The sequence below is a fragment of the Oncorhynchus kisutch genome, linkage group LG12, assembly GCF_002021735.2.
Source record: "Oncorhynchus kisutch isolate 150728-3 linkage group LG12, Okis_V2, whole genome shotgun sequence".
Lineage (NCBI taxonomy): Eukaryota > Metazoa > Chordata > Actinopteri > Salmoniformes > Salmonidae > Oncorhynchus > Oncorhynchus kisutch.
In genome coordinates, this window is record NC_034185.2 from 23,142,550 (window position 1) to 23,164,298 (window position 21,749).

At 47.3% G+C, this 21,749-nt stretch overlaps 2 protein-coding genes across 5 annotated transcripts in view; one reads left to right on the forward strand and one right to left on the reverse strand.

Annotated features, from left to right (window-relative positions):
* LOC109900723 (centrosomal protein of 85 kDa-like) overlaps positions 1-21,749 on the forward strand; it is an 89,568-nt gene that overhangs the window by 39,574 nt on the left and 28,245 nt on the right. For both annotated transcript variants that reach the window (XM_020496495.2, XM_020496494.2), the window contains exon 3: positions 4,765-5,564. In XM_020496495.2, the coding sequence (XP_020352084.1) occupies positions 4,765-5,564 (800 nt within the window). The remainder of the gene's footprint in view (positions 1-4,764; positions 5,565-21,749) is intronic.
* Positions 6,717-15,810, reverse strand: LOC109900725 (cardiac phospholamban-like). 3 transcript variants are annotated; one of them, XM_020496496.2, is made up of 3 exons: positions 15,601-15,794; positions 8,433-8,782; positions 6,717-7,743 (listed from the first exon to the last, which is right to left on the reverse strand). In XM_020496496.2, the coding sequence occupies exons 2-3, from the start codon at positions 8,588-8,590 to the stop codon at positions 7,734-7,736; spliced, it is 168 nt and encodes a 55-aa protein (XP_020352085.1). In that variant the 5' UTR covers positions 8,591-8,782; positions 15,601-15,794; the 3' UTR covers positions 6,717-7,733. The 3 variants fall into 3 exon arrangements, 2 of the variants coding, with proteins under 2 accessions (XP_020352085.1, XP_020352086.1); XR_002256647.2 differs by lacking the exon at positions 8,433-8,782 and having other exon boundaries at positions 15,601-15,788; XM_020496497.2 differs by lacking the exon at positions 6,717-7,743 and having other exon boundaries at positions 8,429-8,782; positions 15,601-15,810.

Sequence of the window (21,749 nt, forward strand, 5' to 3'; positions counted from 1 at the left end):
GCTGTCTCATAACCAGCCCCCAGCCCCTCCAGCTGCTCTGGCTACACCACCTCTCAGCCCCCAGCCCCTCCAGCTGTTCTGGCTACACCACTCCTCAACCCCCAGCCCCTCCAGCTGTTCTGGCTACACCACTCCTCAACCCCCAGCCCCTCCAGCTGCTCTGGCTACATCACTCCTCAACCCCCAGCCCTCCAGCTGCTCTGGCTACATCACTCCTCAACCCCCAGCCCCTCCAGCTGTTCTGGCTACATCACTCCTCAAGCCCCGGCCCCTCCAGCTGCTCTGGCTACACCACTTCTCAACCCCCAGCCCCTCCAGCTGTTCTGGCTACACTACTCCTCAACCCCCAGCCCCTCCAACTGTTCTGGCTACATCACTCCTCAGCCCCTCCAGCCTCTCTGGCTACATCACTCCTCAACCCCCAGCCCTCCAGCATCTCTGGCTACATCACTCCTCAACCCCCAGCCCTCCAGCTTCTCTGGCTACATCACTCCTCAACCCCCAGCCCCTCCAGCTGCTCTGGCTACATCACTCCTCAACCCCCAGCCCCTCCAGCTGCTCTGGCAACACCACTCCTCAACCCCCAGCCCCTCCAGCTTCTCTGGCTACACCACTCCTCAACCCCCAGCCCCTCCAGCTGCTCTGGCTACATCACTCCTCAACCCCCAGCCCTCCAGCCTCTCTGGCTACATCAATCCTCATTCCCCAGCCCTCCAGCTGCTCTGTTTTTCCCTCTCCTCAACCCCCAGCCCTCCAGCTTCTCTGGCTACATCAATCCTCAACCCCCAGCCCTCCAGCTGCTCTGTTTACCCCTCTCCTCAACCCCCAGCCCCTGCAGCTGATCTGGCTACATCACTCCTCAACCCCCAGCCCCTCCAGCTGCTCTGGCTACATCACTCCTCAACCCCCAGCCCCTCCAGCTATTCTGTCTACATCACTCCTCAACCCCCAGCCCTCCAGCTGTTCTGGCTATATCACTCCTCAATCCCCAGCCCTCCAGCTGATCTGGCTACATCACTCCTCAACCCTCAGCCCTCCAGCTGCTCTGGCTACATCACTCCTCAACCCCCAGCCCCTCCAACTGTTCTGGCTACACCACTCCTCAACCCCCAGCCCTCCAGCTGCTCTGGCTACATCACTCCTCAACCCCCAGCCTTCTAGCTGTTCTGGCTACATCAATCCTCAACCCCCAGCCCTCCAGCTGCTCTGGCTACATCACTCCTCAACCCCCAGCCCTCCAGCTGTTCTGGCTACATCACTCCTCAACCCCCAGCCCTCCAGCTGCTCTGGCTACATCACTCCTCAACCCCCAGCCCCTCCAGCTGCTCTGGCTACACCACTCCTCAACCCCCAGCCCCTCCAGCTGCTCTGGCAACACCACTCCTCAACCCCCAGCCCCTCCAGCTGCTCTGGCTACATCACTCCTCAACCCCCAGCCCTCCAGCTGCTCTGGCTACATCACTCCTCAACCCCCAGCCCCTCCAGCTGTTCTGGCTACATCACTCCTCAACCCCCAGCCCCTCCAGCCTCTCTGGCTACATCACTCCTCAACCCTCAGCCCCTCCATCTTCTCTGGCTACATCAATCCTCAACCCCCAGCCCTCCAGCTGTTCTGGCTACACTACTCCTCAACCCCAAGTCCCTCCAACTGTTCTGGCTACATCACTCCTCAGCCCCTCCAGCCTCTCTGGCTGCATCAATCCTCAACCCCCAGCCCTCCAGCCTCTCTGGCTACATCATTCCTCAACCCCCAGCCCTCCAGCTGCTCTGGCTACATCACTCCTCAACCCCCAGCCCTCCAGCTGCTCTGGCTACATCACTCCTCAACCCCCAGCCCTTCCAGCTGTTCTGGCTACATCACTCCTCAACCCCCAGCCCCTCCAGCCTCTCTGGCTACATCACTCCTCAACCCTCAGCCCCTCCATCTTCTCTGGCTACATCAATCCTCAACCCCCAGCCCTCCAGCTGTTCTGGCTACACTACTCCTCAACCCCCAGCCCCTCCAACTGTTCTGGCTACATCACTCCTCAGCCTCTCTGGCTACATCAATCCTCAACCCCCAGCCCTCCAGCCTCTCTGGCTACATCACTCCTCAACCCCCAGCCCTCCAGCTGTTCTGGCTACATCACTCCTCAACCCCCAGCCCTCCAGCTGCTCTGGCTACATCACTCCTCAACCCCCAGCCCCTCCAGCTGTTCTGGCTACACCACTCCTCAACCCCCAACCCCTCCAGCTGTTCTGGCTACATCACTCCTCAACCCCCAGCCCCTCCAGCTGTTCTGGCTACATCACTCCTCAACCCCCAGCCCTCCAGCTGCTCTGGCTACATCACTCCTCAACCCCCAGCCCCTCCAGCTGTTCTGGCTACATCACTCCTCAACCCCCAGCCCCTCCAGCTGTTCTGGCTACATCACTCCTCAACCCCCAGCCCCTCCAGCTGTTCTGGCATTTGCTCTGATACACACTAACAAAGGAGCACTTTGTCAGAACCTCAACTAGCCGCGTGCCAGTATCTATATTTGCGCCCTGACCTAAAGGTTTCCCGGGGCTCAAGGTGAGCGGGAACTGAACCCATAAGAACTGAAAACCCACCAATGGAATCTGGGTGGCATGACAACAGGGTCTTTGTCTCAGTACAAATCAGTCCAAGTAGGCTACTTCAGTACAGCTTGTAAACCAGTGCAATTGACCTCCATTCTGAACTAACGTTGCTTTCAAAATATTGCTGAATCTTTTAAGTTGATTGACCTTATAACTCGACAAAGGATAAAATCATAATGGATCATTTAATGTGTCTCACAGTGCCATTTTCACATATTGGACAACATTGCGGTCGTTAGGCATGTGCATTTGGGGGATGTCATGTGAATGGCACTAATGAATCATTTGACATGAGGAGGGCTGACAGAAGGACTGCTCTGTCACTGCCCTGCCTGCCTGGCTCCTCCTCCATAGCATCTCTGTCACTGCCCTGCCTGCCTAGCTCCTCCTCCATAGCATCTCTGTCACTGCCCTGCCTGCCTGGCTCCTCCTCCATAGCATCTCTGTCACTGCCCTGCCTGGCTGGCTCCTCCTCCATAGCATCTCTGTCACTGCCCTGCCTGGCTGGCTCCTCCTCCATAGCATCTCTGTCACTGCCCTGCCTGGCTGGCTCCTCCTCCATAGCATCTCTGTCACTGCCCTGCCTGGCTGGCTCCTCCTCCATAGCATCACTGTCACTGCCCTGCCTGGCTGGCTCCTCCTCCATAGCATCTCTGTCACTGCCCTGCCTGGCTGGCTCCTCCTCCATAGCATCTCTGTCAGGGTATAGAACAGTCAGCATCCTTTCCTGCAATGCTCTTTTTTTTGGCAGAGGTTCTTTGGACTCTCTGTTTTTCTGGTCATCAATCATTGAGATTCATTTGAAGGGAAATTACACAGGGGGCTGTGTTGGCCAGGAGCAGTTATTTGCTGCCTGTACTGGAGAACTGTGGGGATGTTGGAGGACTGTGGGGATGTTGGAGGACTGTGAGGATGTTGGAGGACTGTGGGGATGTTGGAGGACTGTGGGGATGTTGGAGGACTGCCCTGACCTGTCACCATCAGACAGGTCCTCTGTCCTCCTCATCTGGTGGCAGATCAATGTACTTTAGTTTAACCAACTGCTCAGTCCTCTGTGGTGTATGTTACCATGACAACTGTATTTCTCTATATAAAGGCATGACAAGGAATAACAAAGAAGTTGGCCCGAAGTTGAGACCAAGCTACTGTCCACCCACTCTGCCCCAGCTTCCAGACTTTCCCTGTCTCTGTGGCTTACTCTCCTCTCCCTTTTCCCCCCAAACAATGCCCGGCTACTTACAGTACTTCTGCAACAGTACATTCCTGCTCTGCTGCATTGCAGAGTCCTCTAGTTTTAATAAGATGCACGGAAGCCCTGCTGGAGGCTTTGATGTCTTTATATTTGTCTATTTCTGTACATGATGAAAGATGGATATGGACCACTGGTTGTTGCATGGTTCCCATGATGTGCTGATGTAATGGGCTGAAAAGATTGTTGGTTTGGAGTCCACTCCTCCCGGCATACTCATGGCTAACTAGTGGCTGTATTTTAGTGCTAAGGAAACAGTAGTACTAGTCCATAGGGTTCTTCCTATTCATTACAGAATGGGGCTTTAAGATATTATACTATCATCCATTTTCAGACGTGAACTGGGGAGCTAATATGTCTTGCGTTGGTAGTTTACAATGGCTCAGCCAGGCAGCCGTAGGCACAACTTTTCGTTTCCCCACGGTGTTTCTAAGTGTGTGTGACTGGCCGTGTGTGTGTGTGTGTCCTATGAATCTAATTGTGTTTGTCCAATGCTTTGTAAACTACAGGTGTAGACTAACAGTGAAATGCTTACTGATGGGCCCTTCAACAAGGCAGAGAGAAACAAAGACAAATGTATAAATAATAACACAAGGAATAAATGCACAATGAGTAACAATAACTTGGCTGTATTCACGGGTACCAGCATGAGTCCATGTGCAGGGTACGAGGTAATGGAGGTAGATATAGGATAAAGTGACTAGGCAACAGGGTAGATAACAGATAGTAGCAGAGGCAGTCCATGTGCAGGGTACGAGGTAATGGAGGTAGATATGTACATATAGGATAAAGTGACTAGGCAACAGGGTAGATTTTGTTGTAGAAATGTGTGTAGTTTGAATAAGTAAGATAGTCCACACATACTGTTCTGCTTCTCTAAGTGTCTTTCTCGTTCCCTCTCTCCTGTCCTTCAGACCAGTCTGGTTCCAGCACCACACTGTCCTTCCAGCCACTGCGCTCCCAGGGTGCCCTCCCCACGGCCCACGTCATGCCCTCGCCCTCTTCCGGCTCCAAGCTCAGCACGGTACTCTCCCCTGGGGGCAGCCCCTGGTCATCCTGCCAGCTGCCCTCGCCCCTCGACAGCCCCCTGGACATGAAGGACCCCCGGCCCGTCAGCCCCTGGTCCTCCTGCCAGCTGCCCTCGCCCCTCGACAGCCCCCTGGACATGAAGGACCCCCGGCCCGTCCGACGCTGGTCCTCCCTCACCCGCCTCAGCGTCCAGGAGAAGTCCAGCCCCGTGGGACGGGCAGCATACCGCCCTGACCCCCACGGCTCCCTGGACAGAGGGGTGCTCTACGGTTACAGGCAGGACCCTCTGCGCCCCACAGAACCCTACCTATCCCAAGGGCTCCACCTGCGCTCCCCAGGGGCTGAGGCCCGGTACAAATACCCCCTAAGTACTAAGACAGACTCTCACTCGGCCTGCTCATCTCCGCTCAAACCCAACACCTTAGACCTGACCTACAGTGCCTTACCGGAGACCAAGCACCCTGGCGTCGGGCTGACGGTACCCAGCCAGAGGAGCCTGCCACTGGGCCACCAGGCAGTAGGAGGGTCCCCCATCCAGCCGGCGGTGAGGACCCAGATGTGGCTGAGTGAGCAGATGGAGTACCGGCCTCCCGGACCTGGGACAGAGCTATGTGGGGGCTTGTCGGCCTGGCAACAGGAGCAGCAGCAGAGAGAGAGGTTGCGTCAGGAGGCCGAGCTCAACCAGGTGAGAGAAGGGGACGAGGAAGTACATTTTTTTTCTTTTTCACCTTTATTTAACCAGGGAGGCCAGTTGAGAACAAGTTCTCATTTACAACTGTGACCAAGATAAAGCAAAGCAGTGAGACAAAAACATCAACACGGAGTTACACAAACAAACACACAGTCAATAACACAATAGAAAATCTATGTACAGTGTGTGCAAATGTAGAAGAGGAGGGAGGTAAGCAATAAATAGGCCATAGAGGCGAAAATAATTACAGTTTAGCAATTAATACTGGAGTGATAAATGTGCAGGTGATGTTTTCCAAGTAGAAATACTGGGGTGCAAAAGAGCAAGAAGATGCATAACAATATGGGGATGAGGTAGTCGGGTGGGCTATTTACAGATGGGCTGTGTACAGGTACAGTGATCGGTAAGCTGTCTGACAGCTGATGCTTAAAGTTAGAGAGGGAGATATAAGTCTCCAGCTTCAGTACATTTTTGCAGTTGGTTCCAGTCATTGGCAACAGAGAACTGGCAGGAAGTAGGCTACAGTATCTGTTAGACACCTAGTCAGGGGACTCTGTCAAGTGAACCGAAGGCTGTTAGTTTGTTGTTGTGGGTGTTAACCTGACTGATTTTCACCACAATATGTGATGATTCTGTATTCAAAGCTGGTCAGTATTTCCATCCAAATTGTGCACGTTCATGTAGGACTAAATTTGAGGGCATGGCGCCCTCTGGTGGGTTTCTGAGGCGTTGACGTTTTTCCTATAGACCAAAGATTAAAGTTGCACCTGCATTCCATAATTTTAACAAAGTCCTTACAATTTTCAATGAAGACAGACAAATGCTTTATAGTTTGTGTATTTTATCTTTATTTTATAACATTCTTTAGAAAATGCTGTGCGACATAAGAAAGTGTAAAGTGGAGCCAGCGCCTGCAGACAGACAACACTACACCAGTTCTGCAGTAGTCATGCATGTTTCTTCACACTGCAGAGAGCTTCCCTGTGTTTAGCTGGAGGTGTTTGCTCTATTTACTCTGTAGCTATTCATTACTCTGCCAAAACAAATCAACTACTACTACTGAACACGAAAACATTTTCACTACAGCACACAGTTATGTTCGGATATTGTAGTAACAATATTACATATTTCACTGTAAGGTTTACAGGCTGTACGTACCCATGTTTATTGAGCCAAGTATCTGTTGTACTTATCAGCTACTAGTTCAAGAGCAACCTGAGTCTCCAAAGGGAAGGACCCTAGGCTTCACTCAACAGTTACATAAACAACTCATATCACACAGAAAAGGACGGTCGGTGTCTGGCTTTAATCGTTTTCAGTTACATTTCAGTTGTCATTTGTAACATGTGCTTTGGTCCTAATAGCTTAGAATAGTCGGTAACTGTGAGCGTTAAAGCTTTGAAAATGATTGTTCTCTATGGCTCATATCAACCACAACTCTAGAATGAGGATCAGAGAGCATGGATTTATCTCTGCTCAGTGCCCTGGCCAGAAGTAGATGTGGTGCAGTTTGGTGATTCTACCACTAGAGGGAGGTAAACTAAATGTAAAGGAGGGCGTTCTATTGATCATACCATGTCAACGTTATTTCATTTCTTTACCATCGGTGGGTGGAGTTTCATCCTCCTGTTAATTCATGTTTTGAATCTTGCCATCCCATGTAACGATCTCATGGAATCCCAAACTCTTTTCTACTCTCCAAAAGCTCACAATGTTTAGTTCTACTCCCAACAGGTTCAATCTCCTTTATTCAGTGATTTGTGTATTTATATGATCAAATCAGAGGTAGTGGGACTCCCATCAGACCCTGTGGCCCTTGGGGACTGGAATTGCTCAACCTATGCCATGAGATCATACTGTATGTCAGAGGTTACATGAGTTTGACCAGGACAAGCATGAGGAGCAGCATGATGACGATGAGGAGGAAGTTGAGCATCAGGTTGAGGCCGCGGTTGTTGACCAGGTCCATGGTTTCACTCGACATGGAGAGGCTGGGTTGAGGCTGCAAATGCCCCAGGCAGAGTGATCAATTCTGGGCAAAGCTCTTCAGTTAAGAGGGTAATTCTGGAGGTGTCCTCAAGAAGACCAGTGATGGAGGTGGTTTGATGGATCGTTACACCCCCCTGCTTAGCCCTCGCTGTGCTGTGGTGGTTGTTGGTTCAGCTACATAGGTCTGGGAGGGAAAACAGGGGCCCAGTGAGAGACTGGAACACTTACACAGATATACACATGATCATCACCCACATACAAGCCTGATTCCCCTGGGTTAATATTGTCAGTAAGTTTATTTTGTCTGTCTGTGCGTGTCTCTGTGTGTGTGTCTGTGCTTGTGTGTGTGTGTTTTTGTGTGTGTGTGTGTGCGTGTGCGCGTGTGTGTGTGTGCGCGCATATGTGTGTGCGCGCACGTGTGTGTGTGTGTGACTAGCCCAGTGTAGCCAGGTGGCTGCAGGCGTTGAGTTCTAGTGAGAGGTGGCAGAGACACTGTGATGGTGACATGATGTGGAGCACGGATGACAGACCTACAGGAGGGTGGCATGTGTGACACACAACTGACATAAACTGCATCTGAGACCAACAACCTTCTACTGCAACTCACACACGGCACCTTTATAGTGTTATAATGAGTGATTATAGTTGTGCCATTAACATCAGGCAGATTTGATTAAACTACAAAAACAGAATCTGATCTTATTCTACTCAAATTCCTTTCAAATTAAAACCAGTTTACAAAATACTAGGATAATCTCAATGTTTGCCACCCAATCCCCTCCTCCCCTTCCCTTCCATTGTTTGGCCCTCTTGAGAGGTCAAGGCCCTGTTGGGCTGTAGCCTGGCCCCTCCCGGCCCCTCTGAGGCCCTCACATCAACAGCACGATGATGTAGATGAGCAGCAGGCAGATGAGGATCAGGCTGAAGTTGACAAAGAGCTCCTGCAAATTCTGCTTGGCCTGGGGGGGCACGTCCACCACCATGGAGGCCCTGCGGATGGCCGAGCGCATCGTGTGCTGCACCTTCTCCATGCTGGGGCTCGGTGCTGGGCAGTGAGAGGGAGTGAAGGGGCGAGAGTGCACTCTAGTGGTGGCCGCAGGTTAGTGCAGGACAGATGTACAGAGAGGTGGTGCAGATGTGGTGTAGTGGTGGAGTGGGTGATGGAGGGAGGTGGTGGAGGTGACAGGAGTGGTCCCGGTGCCCAGGGGCCTGATGGAGCTGAGCTGGGGGTTGGGGGCAGCAGAGAAGGTTGAGTCAGTGAGCATGCAGAAGACACAAACAGAAACACACTGTGGAACGGAGTCAGGAGGAAATGATCAGTCACATACTGTTCATTACTTAAAGGGTTGAACTGAAGGACACATTTTTCTCCACCCTAACCCATCATGGCCAACGACAGGAATAATAATCAAACACCACTCACTCTGGGGGCCTCATAACCTCCTATAATCTCCTATCTCCAGTGATTCTGCTCTCGAGTCTGGCGTGTTTGTACTGTTCTGCCCTCCTCTCAAGGCAGACGATACAGAGGGGAGGATAATAGATTGATGATGAAATGGACTCCAGTCTTCTCACATAATTCATTCCTCTCTATAAATGATATTTTCCGTCTGGCGGGATATGGCCAATCTTATTTGAAATTATGAAGGATGCACCTCTATTTTTCCTGAAAAGGTGAACGGTTTTGTACTTTTCTCTCTAAGAGGTTTATACGTTGCTTATCGAGTCAGGAGCTAGGTTTGAAGTGATGTTTGTAACCCAGGATGTTTCCGTTTGGTATTCAGGGTGTATTTGGCTTGTTTTTAAATGTGCCTTTGTGTATTTTGGCATATTTGAATACTTTCAGGGTTCTTGAAGGTGGTGATGCTGTAGGTGGATGGTTCGATGATGATTATATGTGGAATGTGTGTTTCATGTACTGCACCCGCTTTAGACAGACAAATGAACTCCCCACTTCTCTGCTGCGTCTCTGACAACTATACAATGGAGAGAGTAGAAGTTGTATACGGTGTGTCTTATTGATCTGGCTCACTGCGTTATCTCAGGCAATGCATAATATGGAAGGATAAAACCTGCTGGAGATCACACCCCTTATTTGAACACACTTCTGACTGGTGATGTGACCATTCAAACATCTCAGTGGCTGAGGGGGTGCTGTTAAGGACTTTACTGTGGGTAAAACTCTCCGGGCATTTTGTACCGAGAATATGTGCACTGCATTGTGATTGTCAGAGCAGCCCCACTTCTCTCTACTCCATCCAGACAGGCATTATCCCTCCTTCCAGACTCCTCTCTCCCCACAGGGTCTCCTCAGTGACGGGCATGCCCAGGGAAGGTGAGGGTCTGTGAGTCACTCTCCCAGCCTTTCCCCTGGGCCCTGCTGGTTCCCTGAAGGGAGGGAGTTATTTGGTGATGCGGTGGCCTTGCCCGCTGACAGCAGTTATCTGCCCTGCTCCAGCTATGTGCCAGCGGGTATTCTTAGGGCTGACCTTTGGCTATCTCACAGGGGTGGAGTCCATTTCAACACTAGCCAAACCTAAACCCCTCTTAAACATGCTTCTGACCTGACCCTGTGGACACCAACAATGAGGATGGAGGGGAACTGGGAGAGGGGTGCCAAGCATGGGCAGGGAGCAGGAGAGTGTGGATTTAATGTGTCGGAATGTTGAATCTGAGTAATCTCTAGAGTCCTGATAATAAATCTGTGATGACTAAGGCCCTTTCCTCTATCCACTATAGCACCTGGCTTATCACTGTGATCACTAGCTCTGTGATCTCCTATAGATCTCTGCTACAGAGCCAAAAACACTAAGAAAGCAGTCTGTCGCATAGCAGACAACGAAATCTCAGCTCGTAGAATGCTGCATAGAACATTATTTTCGTACATTTCTCATTTTTCAGAGTTGTTGTTTCCATTCCATTGTGGTTGAGAGGAATGCTAGGCTATTTCCTGCTGTTCTAAGGAGATCACTAGTGGCCACTTCACTGGAGCTTCCAGCTCTGGAGTGGTCATGAGAGTTTCCCCCCTTCATGTCAAGACAAGGGGGCATAATAAGTTAATTAATAATAACATCTCCCTTGGCACCACTAAACATGTCACCATCTACTCATTCACTGCAACCTGGGTTTACCCACCCTTACAAGGGCCTTCTGAAGGGGAGGCCCAGAACCCAGCATGATGAAATGCTGAACTAATAGAGGCTGATATTGAAACTAGGGGTGTGCCAGCACACAAGTACATGGACAAAACTAGTATTTTACAGCTGCCAGCACGCATATCTCTTTCACTCAAACAGTGTGAAGCGCTGTGTGTTCTGAACAACTATTGGCTAGTTCTTCTTCTGATTGGGAGTCCCATAGGGCGGCGCACAATTGGCCCAGCGTTGTTAGGGTTTGGCCAGTGGTAGACCGTCATAGTAAATAAGAATTTGTTCTTAACTGACTTGCCTAATTAAATAAAGGTTAAATCATGTAATTTTTTTTACAAGCCTCTCTCCCTCAGCTCTCATTTCCCCAGACAAAACACTCAGTCACTCATCTCAGAGCACACGTCTCCACTTCTCCAAGCACCATGTATGAATCAGAATCCGTAGTCATCAAATCTAGACTTTGCTGAGGCCGTATAGTTGTTTTTGTCTGTCAACTTGGCAGTAGGCCTACTTTGACGGTCAACTTGGCAGTAGGCCTACTTTGACGGTCAACTTGGCAGTAGGCCTACTTTGTCTGTCAACTTGGCAGTAGGCCTACTTTGTCTGTCAACTTGGCAGTAGGCCTACTTTGTCAACTTGGCAGTAGGCCTACTTTGTCTGTCAACTTGGCAGTAGGTCTACTTTGTCTGTCAACTTGGCAGTAGGCCTACTTTGTCTGTCAACTTGGCAGTAGGTAAACTTGGCAGTAGGCCTACTTTGTCTGTCAACTTGGCAGTAGGCCTACTTTGTCTGTCCGTATAATTATTCCATTGCTGACGTCGTTATGTGGTGATCCAAGCCCATGCTGTCTATTATTATTTATTATAGCCCAGGTACGTTTACTGGGCGTCAGTTCATTAGATAATACAATGACAAATGTCAATAGTTTATTTTGATTGTAGAAATGTTAGGCACTGAGATTATCCCAATGGCCTAGGCCAAGTGTCGGGAGAGAAATGTTTGCTCCTCTTGAAAGTGAAAGTAATTACGAATACGAGTATGATAAGATCAGCACACCCATAATTGAAACCCTACGGGGTCGTTGTTTTGATTTAAAACCCAAACCCACCATTCTTCTTCATAAAACTGTTGGCATGGTTCTAAGGAGCCAGTGGGTGAAAAACAAAGAAGAACATTCAATTGAGTCAAACCTAAGAAGGAGATCCTTCTGAAGCCTGGCAGAAGCATTCCCATGCCAATAAGTGGTTTTAAACTGTTCTGCTCTCTTGGCATAGCTGCGGTGATAATAAGTCATGTGCAGGCAGGGAGAGGAAGGCTTCCAATAGGCCGTTAAACTGAACATTCCACGATGACATCACACAGTAATGTAGAGGGAACTGGACATCACTGTGGTTGTGTGGCCCAGGAGAGGGCATGAGTTAGTGCCCTCCACAGGCAACAGTGACCGCCAATGTTAAACAGACCCAATTCCAGTGCATGCAGCAGTGTGAACTGTGGTCAATGAATGGACAACAAAAAAATGTCTGTTCTATTCAAACGAGAATCCTCTTCATATCAGCCTCTTCCACCAGGTAATATTGAAATATAGATTACAATGAAATGAGAAGTGATTATCGGCAGGCTTGGGTTAGGAGATACGTTAGGAGATAAAGCAGATTGCCTTCTTCATTTCACCTGTCACATTATTTGACATGATGAAGTTTACCGTAGTTCCCCAGAACAGTTGAGCCAGTCACGTGTTTGTTTGTAAATAGCACAACGGGAGAAAGCGGGAGCTGGGGGTCAATGCACAGCTGGACCATCATATTGTGTTAGCTTTCTACCGTGTTTGAGAAGTCAAAGCCCTTTGGATGAGATATCTGTACAGCTGCTACTGCAGCTTGATTTCCTTGTGTTTTTTCTCCTCTCCTCCGTTTTCCTAGATAAATGTTGCTATGTGCATAATAGCAAAGTTAACCAGCATATTGGTGCTGAGAGCAATGTGGTGGAGGCAGCAGCAGAATGAGGAGACGAGAAAACAGCCCGTGCCTTAATGTCTAAGAAAAGTGAGGAGAGAGGAAACCACAACTAAATGATGTCTATAATCAATATCCTAACTGTTAAATGTGCCTGGCTTTATAAATCATCAATATATATATATATATATGTATGTATGTATGTATGTATGTATGTATGTATGTATGTATGTATGTATGTATGTATGTGTGTGTGTGTGTGTGTGTGTGTGTGTGTGTGTGTGTGTGTGTGTGTGTGTGTGTGTGTGTGTGTGTGTGTGTGTGTGTGTGTGTGTGTGTGTGTGTGTGTGTGTGTGTGTGTGTGTGTATATACGTATGTATGTATATATATATGTATGTATATATATATGTATGTATATATATATATGTATGTATGTATATATGTATATATATGTATGTATGTATATATATGTGTATGTATGTATGTATATATATGTGTGTGTATGTATGTATATATATATGTATATATGTGTATGTATGTATATATATATATGTATATAAATACAGAAATAAGGCAGATCCTGCTTCTGTTGCCTGTTTGAGTGTTTGTTTAATAGCCTACTGATTCCGTGAGCACCATGCCTCACACAACCACAACAAGTCGGATAAACAATTTCACAAATCCGTCTGTTTTTAATCTTTGTTATGCTGTAATTAAGGCTTTACACTTAGTTTTTTGTGAGAACAGTTTTTTGTGAGAACTGTTACCAACAGTCAGAAAATGTATATTCATCATAATAATAACCCTTCTTATTGTTATTGTTACCATTATTATTATTATAATAATAATAAGTAATGTCATTATCATTAGCAGGCTTAGTACAGCAGCATTGTATAAATTGAGCTGTAGGCCTCAGAGAGCATCCTGTTTAGTCTTAATACCATACTTTACTAAGGCCTATATTTCAATAGGATACTGTTTCAATCAATCATTCATTTGTTCATGTCATCACACAGCATTCGAGTCATTCATGATTTGAAATGCAATAAAGCATTTTAGTTTCAAAATAAAATAACAAAGCAAACCTTAAATAATTAGCATAAACAATAAATACACCGTTCCATTTCGTAAATTGCATTCACAAATTAATGTGACTGTATTTAGTCTTTGCTGTAATAAAGGCTTTACAAAAAAGTGTTACAACAGAATTTATTTAGTGTTGTTTACATTGTTCCAAACGCTCAGAAAATGATATTTGTAATCTAACAGCATCTGTTTGGCATACATAATATGCACGAAGCATTTGCTCCTTACCTTCTTATTCTTTATCTCCAGTATTTTTCACAACTAGTCATATTTATTCCACACATCTGACTTCCCCTTTACCTCCTGAGCAACCAGTAAACTTTGTCACGTCCTCTGCATCCATTTTGTTTGTTATAACCTTTTTTTTTTTTTGTGATTATGATATGCTGTCAGGCCCTATTGGTCACGTGCATGCGATGCATACATGTGTCAGGTAAAGAGAGCAAGGGTTGAGGAATAGGGAATGTTTTTCCTAAACAAATGAGGGATTTCAGTAACAGAACTTTTCAAATGGCTGTAATTATGTTGCAGCCTAAGCAACACGGACAAGCGCGATTAACACTTTGATGTTATGTTTTGGTTGCTGCAACAGGAGAAGAGAGAGACAATGGGTGCTAGTCACAGTCACTCACTGTCATGTTTTTTAACACAGCGCAGCAAGTCTGAGCCCGGCCCGGCACAATCAAATCAATTGCGTTTGACCCCCTCTAGTCATTTGTGTCTTAATTATTTAATCAAACAGTGAGCTTAAAGCGTCAGACAAACTCAGTGCATATGGTTGATTTGATTAAAATACATAGGATGTGTCTATATATGGAAAAAATACACGTAAAATTTCAACCAATCGATTGATCAAAAGAACAGACGACTCGGTTGACCAAGATTTTTTGTTGTTGTGAGGGACAGCCTTAGCACACAGTACTGTTGTTCCTTCAGACAATCATGCATCAAGACTTTGTTAATTTGCACAATGTCTCTCGTTCACATGTAAATGTCCAAACTCACCAAAAATGACATTCGGTAGCTCCTACCTATATATGTATAACTTTGTGAGCCAGATTGGCCTATTTAGCAGCCTCCACGGAAATTCACTATTACTTGTGCTACTTTTTAGCATTGTGGTAATAGATGCCCAATGGGCATTTTTGTGTGTTTTTGGCACCCCCTTGTGTACTAAGCCGGTTATACAGTAAATCCCAGTGTGAGAGAAGGACGGTATGACGATATGAAAATCTGGATACTGCCCAACTCTACACCGAGGCATGCCAGAATGGGTCATTTCATTCCTGTTCTTTCCTCCAGTGTATGGTTTGTTGGTTGGTGGTAACCCTTTCCTGTCCACAGACTACCCTCTCATTTCAATAAATGCACATTTCAGGCCTTTGCTAGGTGCAAATGTGTGTGTTGTGGATAGGTCATGGCTGGCCTCTGATTCGTGTGTGTGTCTCGTGCTGTGAACTACTTTGTATGTTTAGACAGGAGGACAGTTATGTTCGATACTGTTTTGTCCCAGACTGCAGTTCACCGTTGTCTCGGGATTTAGCCTCGATAACAACACTATTGCGTATCAGAAAACCATCATTACTCTCGAGACAAGTAGAACTTTTCATGTATTTTTGTGAGTTTCTTTATCCAGTTGAACTCCTGTTAGAGCTGGACCCAGTGATTACATTTAAGAGACTTTTTGGAGCCCTCCAAAAATGCATTGTTATTCGTTTCAAATGAATGTAGATAATATCATTTTAGCCCAAGTTTAGCTGGAGCTATATTACCTTTTTTTCCCTCTTCTCCTTACTACAGAGAAAGTTGACATTCCCACAGACAAATCGTCACCAGGACTGTGTTCTTACCTGCTCCAGAGGGGTGGATGGATTAATGGATAGATGGATGGGTAGATTCTGCTCTGGAGGTCACTGACAGTCTGGCGAGGAGGCTGGGAGAAAGGCTGTGAGTCCAACAGGCGAGAAGGTTCTCTGGCAGCTCTCTAAGCTATGTCATCTAGTTTATGGGAGGAAAATCAGATGGGCGGAGAGTAGAGAATAGAGAGGGGGAGAGAGGGATGTAGCTGCCTGGGGGGAGTGGCATCACTGTTATTGGGTCTGTTTATCCTTCTATTGTGGAAGAGGAGGCATGGATGGGCCAACCCCCTCACCTGGCATATATAGGTTAGTACCACTGGGTTTGATGTTATCAGGACTGGTTCTCTTCTTCCCTCTCTAGGAAGAAGCCTGCTGCTGGAGGACCTAAACCATCTGAAACCCCTGAGGAGTTGTCTCTTCACAGTCTTGTCTGCTAATTAGGTTACACCGGGTCATTCTGAAAGGACAAATGTAGGCTGATTATCACTCATGAAAGTCATGAGCAGCCACAATTGAAAGGCACAATGTCATGGTGGTTGTTAGTTTCTCAGGAGAATGTCCATGAACGGCTGGCTATATTCTGTTGCTTAATTACATGCTGAAATGGCTGTTGCTGTTGATGTTCTTTTTCTCTCTCACGAGAATGAATCGGTGTTCTTGGAAAGTCTCCTGAGGAAAGAATCAGCAACAACATTGCTTACTGGTTTCTTATTGAGAATTCATTTTGCCAGATGCAGTTTGTTCTCCATCAGTGTTTCTGGCTTCCAGTCAAGCAAGTTTGGATAGCTTGTCTCATAGCTGCAGCTCCAGTGTGAGCATGCTTCCTAACCCACATAGACCCTGTTTGTGTTTGAAGGATTGTCTAGTGCTGTTTCATGCAGTCAGTCCTCTATGCCATGTCTCAGAGAAAACACAGTGGTCATCAATCTCTCCAGGGACTCTGGATCTGGGAACTTTCCTGCACCGTTTTTCAGCCCCAAAACATAAACACTATCCTGCCTTTTTGGCTCTTCTGTCTTCCTTAAAAGGAGATTTGAGCTGGGTCTTGACTCAATCAAAGCAAGCTCCAAAATGCCTGTTGCTTTGGACAATGAGGAAGGGCTTTAGGGCGACATGCTTCGTCCCTGTTTCCTGTGCATCAGGGGGGGTACTGTTCTTGGCACCCCCTCCTGCGGTGGCACAGGTATGCCCTCACATGCTGGATGCCAGCGGTCGGTGCCCTTCATTAGAGGTTTAATGAAGCATGTCATCCAAGCTGTGGCTTACTGATTGTACTCTCCACACACACCCACTGGAGCAGAGAAACAAAAACACGCACGCACACACACCCACTGGAGCAGAGAAACAAAAACACACACGCACACACACACACACACACCCACTGGAGCAGAGAAACAAAAACACACACACACACACCCACTGGAGCAGAGAAACAAAAACACACACGCACACACACCCACTGGAGCAGAGAAACAAAAACACACACGCACACACACACACACACACCCACCCACTGGAGCAGAGAAACAAAAACACACACACACACACACCCACTGGAGCAGAGAAACAAAAACACACACGCACACGCACACACACCCACTGGATCAGAGAAACAAAAACACACACGCACACACATACACCATTCATACCTATCTATGCAGGGCTTTGTCCCTTGCTATCCCTGTCCCTCAAATCCTCTCATCTTGTGGGGGATTGAGAGAGAGAGAGAGAGAGAGAGAGAGAGAGACACACACACAGACACAGAGAGAGAGTGGTGTATATCAGAACCTGTTGTTTAGCTAGTTCATTAAAGTCCAAGCACGAGTGTGGGTCTCGTTAACTGTGACCTGCGGTTTTTGGGTTGGTTTGCAGCCTGTGTTTAGTGCATGTAACAGCCGTGTGTATGCGTAAACACAGAGCAGAGGGTAATAAGCAGGTCACAGTGTGTTGCAGCTGGCATGGCAGTACCCTCTGGCTGTGTGTGAAGGCCAAGGCCATGCTTTAGGAGCAGAACATCCACATCTCTCGGCTCCGTGTCCCAGACCACACCGCTCTATCCCTCACCTGTCAACACACGGACTCATCCCAGCCTGGTGCCTTACTGTTCCTTCGGGCTCTCTGTTTGTGTGTGTGTGTGCGTGTTTGTACGCGTTCACACACACTTTGAACCCTTTATACTCGTGCCAATTAGCCTATATTGATAGGGCTAAATTGACATTTGTATTACAGAAGAAATATGAAGTGCATTTTGACTCCCGAGTGGCGCAGCGGTCTAAAGCACTGCATCACAGTGCTACAGACCCTGGTTTGATTCCAGGCTGTCTCACAACCGGCCGTGATTGGGAGTCCCATAGGGCTGCTCACAATTGGCCCAACGTCATCCTGGTTAGGGTTTGGCCGGGGTAGGCCGTTACTGTAAATAAGAATTTGTTCTTAACGGACGTGCCTAGTTAAATAAAATAAGCATGGTAGCAATTTAAAGGGACCAGTTTGGATATTATGGGAATATTATTAGACCTGTGAGGACACAACAAGTGAGGACACAACAAGTGAGGACACAACAATTCACCCGACGACAAAAGACTGAATCCAAACATTACACTGTGCATTTTACTTTCATGTAATTTTCAGCTGATTTGTTGATAACAAAATCTGAACATATTCTGGATACATTCAGTAAGATGATAAGACCATTTCTGGAAAATGTGGGATAGGTGCAACATAAGACCAAAAAATGACAAGGGTTTGAGTGAGAGGACAAACTGGTGTCTCTATGTGGCCTCTCCACAGTGTGCACAGTTCCTAAGTCATTTCAATGCATTTCATGACTCAAAGAAGAGTTTTCAACTCTAATGTACTTTTTTTTATCTCTCCTAGCTGTGCCGTTGAGGAACTAGAGCAAGCACACTTGTAGTTGTTTTGTTTGGAACACAACCCTGCATCCCCGCCATCACACAACTACTGGTGTTCACACAATCCAAAAACGCTCCATTATAAATCGCAATCTGGGTCAGGTGGGCATGATTTGAAAGCTTGTTCTGTTGCCAACATGACTAGCTAAGTTGTAAAACACAATCTTACAGTGGTAGGCTTTCACAAGGCAATTCAGAGAAAGAGGTTATCATGTTGGTGTGTATAGAAAGGAGTCAGGTGTGACAGCCTCACCAGAGCATGTGGACAGCGATTACACCCCAGTCTACTAGGTTTTGTGGTCACTTGTCTGAAAGTCATGTGATGCAGTCCAGCTGGCACCATTTTGAGCCATTAAGGTCATGTGGGTCAGTTATGCTTGACCATTGTAACTACATTATATGGTGGAGTTGGCTCTGAATGAGGGCAGTCAGATCAGGGCAGTCCCTGTCCCGATGTTTCAATGCTCGGGGGTGGCGTGTCAGTGGAGGGGGAGGTGTGTGTGCAAGGCTGGGAGAGAGTGCTGAACTCCGGGGTGTCTGGACTGGAGAGCCCTGGGAGGAGGGCGGCGGGGCGATAACGTTCTGAGAATTGGCAGCAGATTAGCTGTGCTACTTGACAAAGTGGAGCTCACTTCGCCTTGCCACGGCAGTAGCCAGGGGACAGGGAGTCAGGAGAGAGAGGAAATGGAGGAAAGGAAAGAGAGGTTCAGGCTTTTCTCTCCTCCATACTGCCCCACCATATGAAAGTATAGTGAGTTTGCCTGCCAGGTCTCCAGGGCTCTCCTAGACCTCCCCTCCAGCAGAGAGCCAGAGAGAGAGACAATAATTAGCCTGCTTGGCTCTCAGGTGTCATTTAATATAAGCCATCTCCACAGGAAGTCATGGAAGTTGTGTTGTGCCGAATGTGCCAGGTTCATTTTAAATGCTAACATATCGATGCAGCTTAAACCTGCCCCAAAGCCAAATGCTGACCTCGACTGGATGGTTCAAGATAGACTTGGTGAAACATGCAATTTCTGTTGGAAGTAGAAATACGAGGAAGCTGATACAACTGCACTCTTTCATTTTGTAACTCTAGCTGGTGAGATGTAGTAGCAGTAGGTGCTAACAAGCTAGCAATGTTCACTTCTCTTAGTGGAAACTGAGTCATAGCTGTGCCGTGTTACTTGTAACTCAAGCCACACTAACTAGCCAGCAGCACTTTGAACAGTAGGCCTAACATTATTACAGTATGCTGCTGTAATCTGATCTTTAAGTAACAAGCTCTGCCAGGAAGATAATCATTTGACATGGTGAAAGACCTCCCAGTAACAATGCCTTTAACTATAAATATACTGACATACACTGAGTATAGCAAACATTAGGAACACCCCCCTTTTTCCTTCAGAACAGCTTCAATTCGCTGGGACATGGACTCTACGAAGTGTTGAAAGCGTTCCACAGGGATGCTGGCCCATGTTGACTCTACGAAGTGTTGAAAGCGTTCCACAGGGATGCTGGCCCATGTTGACTCTACAAAGTGTTGAAAGTGTTCCACAGGGATGCTGGCCCATGTTGACTCTACAAAGTGTTGAAAGCGTTCCACAGGGATGCTGGTCCATGTTGACTCTACAAAGTGTTGAAAGCGTTCCACAGGGATGCTGGCCCATGTTGACTCTACGAAGTGTTGAAAGCGTTCCACAGGGATGCTGGTCCATGTTGACTCTACAAAGTGTTGAAAGTGTTCCACAGGGATGCTGGCCCATGTGGACTCTACAAAGTGTTGAAAGCGTTCCACAGGGATGATGGCCCATGTTGACTCTACAAAGTGTTGAAAGTGTTCCACAGGGATGCTGGCCCATGTTGACTCTACAAAGTGTTGAAAGCGTTCCACAGGGATGCTGGCCCATGTTGACTCTACAAAGTGTTGAAAGCGTTCCACAGGGATGATGGCCCATGTTGACTCTACAAAGTGTTGAAAGCGTTCCACAGGGATGATGGCCCATGTTGACTCTACGAAGTGTTGAAAGTGTTCCACAGGGATGCTGGCCCATGTTGACTCTACAAAGTGTTGAAAGTGTTCCACAGGGATGCTGGCCCATGTTGACTCTACAAAGTGTTGAAAGCGTTCCACAGGGATGCTGGCCCATGTTGACTCTACAAAGTGTTGAAAGCGTTCCACAGGGATGCTGGCCCATGTTGACTCTACAAGGTGTTGAAAGCGTTCCACAGGAATGCTGGCCCATGTTGACTCTACAAAGTGTTGAAAGCGTTCCACAGGGATGCTGGCCCATGTTGACTCTACAAAGTGTTGAAAGTGTTCCACAGGGATTCTGGCCCATGTTGACTCCAATGCTTCCCACGGTTGTGTCAAGTTGGCTGGATGTCTTTTGGGTGTTTTTTATACATGGGAAACTGGTGAGCATGGAAAACCCAGCAGCGTTGCAGTTCTTGACACAAACTGGTGCGCCTGGCACCTACTACCATACCCTGTTCAGAGACACTTAAATATTTTGTCTTATCCACTCACCCTCTGAATGGCACACATACACAATTCAGGTCTCAGTTGTCTCAAGGCTTAAAAATCATTTTTTAACATGTCTCTTCTCCTTCATCTACACTGATTGAAGTGGATTTAATAAGTGACATCAATAAGGGATCATAGCTTTCACCTGAATCCACCTGGCCAGCCTATGTCATGGAATGAGCAGGTCTTAATGTGTTGTATAGGCTGTCCCCGACCACTGTCCCTAGTAGGGCTGTCCCCGACCACAACAAATCTTGGTTGACCGAGAGACGTCCTGTTCTTTCGACCATTCTATGTGTTTGAATAAAACCAACTACATATGCACTGAGCTTCTCTGATGCTTGAAGCACACAGTTTGATTAAATAATTAAGACACACAAATGACTCAAGTAAGAGCCCGATGGTGACCCTGTGTTCAAAAAAATGACTGTGTGACTGGTGGGCGTTGTCTCGCTCTCCTCCCTACTGCAGTGAAAAGGCACCACAGCACAGTAAGTGTTTATTGTGCTGTCTGTGCCCAAGCTGCTACATCATTTCATCCATTTAGTTTCTTACTTGTTTCTGACTGAAAAGTTCTGTTACCAAAATCACTCATTTGTTTACAAAAAAGATTCCCTATTCCCTCAACCCCTCCTCTCTTTACGTGAAACATGTAAGTATCGTATGCATGTGGCCTTAAGCCTGACCTATAGCCTATCATAATCACATCAACACATTGGTTA